Source organism: Elaeis guineensis, chromosome 10 (genome assembly GCF_000442705.2).
Source record: "Elaeis guineensis isolate ETL-2024a chromosome 10, EG11, whole genome shotgun sequence".
Lineage (NCBI taxonomy): Eukaryota > Viridiplantae > Streptophyta > Magnoliopsida > Arecales > Arecaceae > Elaeis > Elaeis guineensis.
In genome coordinates this window covers 15,346,843-15,354,647 of record NC_026002.2, presented here as the reverse complement: position 1 = coordinate 15,354,647, position 7,805 = coordinate 15,346,843, and the positions used below count along the sequence as shown (strand labels likewise).

General features: G+C 43.1%; 1 protein-coding gene across 1 annotated transcript; it reads left to right on the top strand.

Annotated features, from left to right (window-relative positions):
* Positions 1–3,061: 3,061 nt before the first annotated feature.
* LOC140852102 (pectinesterase-like) lies at positions 3,062–7,177 on the top strand. The gene is made up of 2 exons (XM_073244928.1): positions 3,062–4,025; positions 6,276–7,177. The coding sequence occupies exons 1-2, from the start codon at positions 3,110–3,112 to the stop codon at positions 6,971–6,973; spliced, it is 1,614 nt and encodes a 537-aa protein (XP_073101029.1). The 5' UTR covers positions 3,062–3,109; the 3' UTR covers positions 6,974–7,177.
* Positions 7,178–7,805: the final 628 nt, after the last annotated feature.

Sequence of the window (7,805 nt, the reverse complement as noted above, 5' to 3'; positions counted from 1 at the left end):
TTAATAGATTCATAGCTTGAACTAACGTTCTTGTGAAAACACATAATGTTTGCTTGGATGTTGCAAACATGACAAGATAAATTGACGGGCCGGAATTAATTAGCTCAAGGAGCTTGCAGGTCTATTATTGGAGTTTTAATTAACTAGAGGGAATGTGCTCTATGACAGCAGATCCATGCTCAAAATTAGATGGGTGACAATTTTATTGCTCATTTACGCTGCCACATGTCTTGTCTGGCTTTTCCCATCGCAATGAGTGGACCATTTACGAAGAAAGTGTGGCGCTTGCTGGCTAAAACAAGACCATATTTACGTAAAAAGATGCAGACACCTTGGAAGGTTGCAACTGAAATAAATACGAGCATCAGATATCCAACCTCATCTGCTCCGGATGGCATGAATTTTTATCTGATCCAATTAAAATTTGAAACGATGATAACAATAAATTGAATACAATAATGATATATTTTATTTCAAATTTAATTAAATATAATTTTTATTTTTATTTTTATTTAAAAATTATAATTATTTAAAAATATTTATATTATAAATTTTTTATTTTATTTAATCTGTTTCAATCCAATACATTTTATCTATCCGATCTGATCCGCAACGGACACCAAACGGATGCAGGGCTAAAGCTTTTCATTAAAAGATGAGTATAGATATTGATTGATCTGTCTCGTATCGGAACTGTTGTCATCCCAAGTTGGTCCACACGGGATGGCATTCCGCGTACTTTCTGGGCCCCCTAATGTGGTTTCCATCACTGGTGACGGTTGGCCGGTGTCAACGTCGGCACGGAGAGCCGACGCGCGGTGGGATGCTTTATCCCGATGGCGTGGCTGGTTTCCTCGGGACCAATGTCGCCATGTATAGCTTTCCAACCAGTGATGCTAACCTTCGCGTCTGGTATCGTGTGCCTTTTGAGAAAAGAAACCCCAAGAAGAGAATCAGATGATCATGCTGATCAACGAAAGGATAAATAAATAATATATATTTCTTTAATTTAAAAAAGAGAGATAGATGAATGGGACATACATAGCCAAAAACCAAAGGTGTTCCTAACTGAGCTCATTTTTTATTTTTTAGATTTTTTTTCAATATAATTTATAGAACTAGCATACAACTCCGTATCATGCATGAAATATGATTTTTTTTCTAGCTCTCTTCCACTACTTCCTCTCTTTCCTCCAACACTCCTCCCCCCGCACCGACGGCCTTCCTGCTGCCCTCTGCTGCTCACACCACCACAACTCACACAAAAATCATATACTTGAGAAACCTTCAATCGGAACCTAAAAAATTCTTCTGATCTCCATGCTTTTCTTCCTTCCTCATCCTCCTCCATCTCATCTTCTCTATCTCTCTTGTGACTTCCTTACTGTACTTTACCTTCTCACCGTCTTTGCCGGCCGCCTCAAAACCCCCCTCCACGTATTTGCCCTCAATTTTTTTGGTCTATGTCGCTCACATAACTCGCACAAAAACCAATATACTCGAAAAAAAAAATCTAATTAGAACCTAAAATTTTTTTTCGATCTTCATGCTCTCCTCTCCAATAGATCTCTATATATTTTTATTAATTTTTTTGATGTTTTCTCCATAAAAAAAAAATGTGACAGGTGATACCTTAAAAAAAAAATTAACATATGGCGGACAGATACTGATGCCTATGTTTTAATACATATATAGATTAGTTTAATTCCTTGTATGTATCACAATGATAGAGTTTAACTTATTTCAGTCCAAGCCTAGGCATTTCTCTCATCAACCAATTTTTGATAGAAAAATCTTAAAAAATATATGCATATGCAAAATGTACATTTATGTATTTCATCCATCGATCAAATTCCATCAAGAAGTGAAAATTAATATTAAAGCTAAGGATGGGAAACAGTCAAATCAATGTACCGTTTTTTTGAGAAATAGGATGGGAGAGCCTGATTGTAATCAGGGTGAGGGTGCAACCCGAATCTAGATCATTGATATACAAACCCTAATATGTTTGCTGATTATACTAGCCGTCACGTTTTGAATTGAGGTGTTAATACACTAATTTCACTTAAAAATGGTAAAAGAGGATTGTTGGTTACGTTTGTTTAATTACTACAAGATCTTTAATTTCAAGCTTAAGTTGAGGTGCACTCGAACAAGGTTTAGAGCTTATCTCAAGCTATATCTGAGTTCAACTTGGTTCAACTTTATTCCTGTTTGATCTACTAAAAATTACGCTTTATCAAATTTGATTAGGTAAGAAATGTTGGCCAAGTCATGTAATTCTTTCCCCTCCATTACTGTTAGAGAGACTAGAGAGAGAACTCCAAGTCTCATCCTGAATTTTTGATTCAAAATTAATTTCAAATCAAGCTTGATAGTCATAAACTAATTAAATCTGGACTCGTTTTGGCACCAAGAACTTGATACACCATGCTGGAAACCAAGAACTTGTCTCCGGTAAAGTGAGAAGGAGAAACAGTGAACTCCAAATAATAATATCCTCCAAGTTAAACTCTACATCAACCTCATCACCGCCTTTTAGTCCGACCGGTTGGCACCTCCTTGCCCTTTGGTGAGATTTTGAGACCAAAACCAAATATTATAGCATTTCAATAAACGCATGAAAAGAAACACTCTCCATCTACCTATCTCCCTATTCCCCATTTGCAATTCCACTGCAACTTCCATTAGTTCCATCTCAAATTATGAGGAACTTTTAACTGAACAAAAGCAATGCTTCCTAGAAATAAATTAATCACAAAGTGGCACAAGACTTCCAAAAACTTACACCAACCCAAATTTGAATAAGAAAAATAGTATCATGAGTATAAAGATTTTTCTTCGCGCCATGTTCTTCCCTTTATTAATCAATAGGAAACTAAAAGAGCTCATCCAGTGGCAAAGCTTTTATTTAGTAGAAAGCGCGGCAAACCCCGTCTCATCGGTACAACTGTTAACTACTCGTGAAGCTCCCTCTCTCTCTCTAGCTGGCACTCAGCTCTATAATCTCTATATATAAGTATGACACCAATCTTAACCGGGCCACCACCCTTTCCTTCTTCCTCTTTAATATATACTCTCTCTCTCTCTGTGACGCCGTTATCTCAGCATGGCTCCATGTCCAACGGCCGTCACTTCTCTTGTTCTCCTCCTCCTCCTCCTCCTCCTCTCGCCGGCGCTCTCCCTCACCTCCCCCTCGCTCCAACCAGAATGCGCCACGTCGCCAAAGAAGAGCTCCACGCCGTCGGCGAGTTCCTTCGCCCCCTCCACCTCCTTCCTCTCCACCCTCCACTCCACCCTCGACGAGATACAGAAGCTCGTGTCCGTCGTCTCCACCTTCTCCGGAAACCTCGGCGGCAACCTCCGCCTTTCCTCCGCCGTCTCCGACTGTCTCGACCTCCTCGACCTCTCCTCTGACGAGATCTCCTCGACCATCTCTGCCTCCCAACCCTCTACCGCCTCCGCCACCGCCGGCACCGGCAACCGCCGCTCCGACGTCCGCTCATGGCTGAGTGCCGCCCTCGGGAACCAAGAAACCTGCAAGGAGTCCCTCGAGGGGACCAACAGCGTCCTCGGCTCCCTCGTCTCCGGCGGTCTCCAGTCCATCACCTCCCTGGTTGCCGACAGCCTCCGCGATGTTGCCGCCGGTTCCGGCGGCGTCGGCGGGGCAGGAAATGCCGGCCGGCGGAGGCTGATGGGGAAGGTGAGCGACGGGTTCCCGGGATGGGTGTCGTTGGGAGACCGGAGGCTGCTGCAGGCGCCGGCGGGGACGGCGGCGGATGCAGTGGTGGCGAAGGACGGGAGCGGGAAGTACACGACGGTGGGGGCGGCGGTGGCGGCGGCGCCAACGGAGAGCACGAAGAGGTACGTGATCTACGTGAAAAAGGGGGCGTACAAGGAGAACGTGGAGATTAAGAAGAAGACGTGGAATATAATGCTAGTAGGCGACGGCTTGGGCCAGACCATCATCTCCGGCAGCCGTAACTTCGTTGACGGCTGGACTACCTACCGGAGCGCCACCTTCGGTGAGTATCCAGAGGCATCTCTATGGGCTTTTGTTTCTTATTCTTTAAAATTATTTTATATTTAAGTTTAGAATTATTAAAATTTATTTGGATCATAGAAAGTATATGTTTGGTTATCTATATGAACGAGATTTATTTCTGAAAATTTAAGTTTATAGGAATTAACTCAAGATATATCAAAAACTAAAATTAGAGACAAAGGTATAGAAATTACCTACTCTATTATGTTCACTTTTTTTTTTTTTTTAAGTTCACTTATCTCATTTGTCCTGTGTGTGGTTGGGATCAAAAAAAAAAAAAAATGGATCGGATTGGAAGGATAAATGGTCTCCATTTTGACTCCAGATTTATCTTTCTATTCTATTTATATGTTATCCTATCATTGAGTCGGGATCCTTATCATTCTACTTTAGCTATTAAACTATGTGATATATGAATCTGGTTAGATGTTTTGTTATAGTTATACAAGGGAATACTATTGTATAGGCGACACGGTTCTAGAGTGAGAAAACAGTACGGGCAAAAAGTCTAGATTCGCGACATGTGTGGCCCGGTGTTTTACGTATGTTGGATTTTGGTATCAGGGCTCAAACAAAGTAGGCCTTTTCAAGACCGGCTAATAGAAATTAAGGAGGTGCATGCTGCATGCGTAGCTAGTCTACGTGACTCTGGAACCCGAGCAGCATCTATAAACTTTGTCGAGTTGTGATCAAGCTACGAAGGAGTACTTCCACTCAGATCACAGTGTAACTACTTATGCCGATCATAATATATAGAGAATTGCATAGCAAGTTGGTGAACACTAAGAATTCCTAGTAACTAAAAGGTCAACAAGTACTGATAATTATAGAACTTTATCTTAAACCGATTTAGATTAGCTGACTTCACCTCATGGGCTGTTGCAACTACGTACGCACACAGTCCTCGTAAACTTATGCCCAGATTTTATCACTCCACAAGGTAGATCCGTAAAAATATTTAAATCTCAAAGTCAGGACTGGTAGTGACCTGCATTTAAGTGAAGTGACAACAACCTGACGTCCTTTTTTTTTTATCCCCTTCAAACCCGTGTCCGGTGGGCGTGGCCACTGGTGCATGTAATCCAAATTTGACGGGTACAACATGAAGCCTTGTCCATCGCTTTCTCAAATTCATAAAATCTTCTGCTTGCTATGTTTTTTATTTCCTTCTCGTAACCACAACCGCGCGGTTATCCACCGACGTACTCATCTGCCTCTGTCCGTCTGATCACATGAAAACAATCTAGTGAATGGTCTTGATGTGATCATAAAGGCCTTTTTTTTTTTTTTTTGGTACATGAACACACACAATATATATATAGACAGAGAGAGAGAGAACCTTCTGGAGGACTAGGACACGTTAAAGCTACCACCGTGTCACGGGTCTCTCTCTTCTTATTACGCCTTGTTGTTCGTGAATTACCGAAGGGTTGTATCCGCGTGTGATCATGGTGAAAATGGTACTTAGCGCTTGTCTCTTCTGACCTCTCCCACTTTTCCGTGACCCTGGGTTAAAGCTAAAAGGGTTAAATCGTCATTCAGTTAGTGGTCAATGGTCATCATCTCGTAGACTCAGTCACATGGCCCTTAGAAGCTTTAAATGAAGAGTTTACAATTGGATGTTCTTATAAAGCTCTTTGGACTGGAGGAAGAAAAAAAAAAAAAGAAAATCTCTAGAAGTGCTTTTTTTCTTCCCAAAACATTCGGACCGGATGACACTTGATTACAGAATCATATTTAAATAAATGGCCCATGAATTCTATAAAATTTTTACGCTAATTTTGTAGAAATATCCCAACAAGCTCTCAAGATATTTGTAGAGATTTTCCTGTAGTTCTGTAAGGAGATATGAGATTTCAAATGGCATGATTTAACCCTATCTAGATGTGGAAATAGGTATTATGGATCTCTAAATGATCTATCTCGGTACTGGCCAATAATTTCCCCAGTATTCTAGCTAATCGTCCCTAGCGTCATGAGAATTTGCTTCAAGCATTCATCCATAGCTTAACATTGAACCAGGCACTTGAATCACTAAATCAAGTTGGACCTAAATAAATTCAATACAATATAAAGTCGGCAAACCATTCTCTCCATATAATTTAAACCTGGTAAACGTTATGTATGGTCGCTATTTTATATAACATGGCACGCTACTCATCCAACGGTACATATTCAATCACAAGATACCGACACTCACGTGTGCTCGCACGTGTGGTCATGCATGCAGCGGTCTCCGGCAAGGGTTTCATCGTCCGGGACCTGACGATCGAGAACACAGCCGGCCCTTCGAAGCACCAGGCGGTGGCGCTCCGCTCCGACTCCGACCTCTCCGTCTACTACCGCTGCAGCTTCCTGGGCTACCAGGACACCCTCTACGCCCACTCCCTCCGCCAGTTCTACCGCGAGTGCCGCATCGCCGGCACCGTCGACTTCGTCTTCGGCGACGCCGCCGCCGTCTTCCAGAGCTGCACCCTCCTTGCCCGCCGCCCGCTCCCCGACCAGAAGAACTCCGTCACGGCCCAGGGGCGCAAGGACCCCAACCAGAACACCGGCTTCTCCCTCCAATTCTGCAACGTCTCCGCCGACTCCGACCTGGCCGGGTTCACCAACTCGACCGCCACCTATTTGGGCCGGCCCTGGAAGGAATACTCTCGGACCGTCGTCATGCAGTCGTATCTCGGGGTGGCGGTCCGGCCCGAGGGTTGGCTCGAGTGGAACGGGGACTTCGCGCTCCGGACGCTCTACTACGGCGAGTACATGAACTACGGGCCCGGTTCGGGGCTGGCCGGCCGGGTCAAGTGGCCCGGGTACCACGTCATAACCGACTCGGCTCAGGCGGTCAATTTCACGGTGGGTCAGTTCATTGATGGGAACCTCTGGCTGCCCTCCACCGGGGTCAAGTACACGGCCGGTCTGACGATGTAATAAATATAGATCGAAAGAGAGGAGAGAGAAAGTTGGTGGTCACTGGTGAGTGGTGTATTTGTTAAGTATTCTTTGGCGTGAGGCTACTGGATACATGTTGACATTGAGATGCAAATGTTTAGCAAGTTACTTCCAACAAAGAACATGTATATCTACCGGTAAAAAGAAGAAGAATTGGAATAGAGGGATGTATTTGAAGCTAAACTTTTTGTATTTTAATTATCCTAGAAGTCATATTATGCTCCTTGCTGGACTCGTGAATGTGTCACCTAGCTTGTGATAAGCGGCAACCATATATATAGCATTGGAACCATGTGGAGTGATAAAAACTCGTTAGTCTTAATGAATTGATGGCACCTGTTGAAGCTAATTAATCTTAATGGTTTAATAACACTTGTTGGTTGCAGTTGCTATTGCGGGTTTGTGAATCAATTAACCTCCATCTACTGCCAGTATTTTTCTCCCCACCATTGTTTGACAATAGTTATTATTCTTGAGGTTTTAGAGCTGGCTATTTTGGTCGACCGTGTTTTGGTTCTGATGTTGTGAGCTCGGGGTTTCCATTGTTCCGGCCCTCTACCACACAATATATCCATCCGCAACGCCTTGATGTTAATCTTCACATGGTGGTGTTCGTCAACCTGCTCAAATACCGTCTAGATGCAAGTATACATCTATATGGATATGATAATCTTGAAACACATAATTTCTCTGGGACTCGTTGTACGCAGCTGGGTTGTGAATTCCCTCTTGGCAGGTAATTTCTGTGCTATGGTATAACATAATATAAATATGCTAGCTTTTGCACCAATAATGGCTTCATCAACCCCAT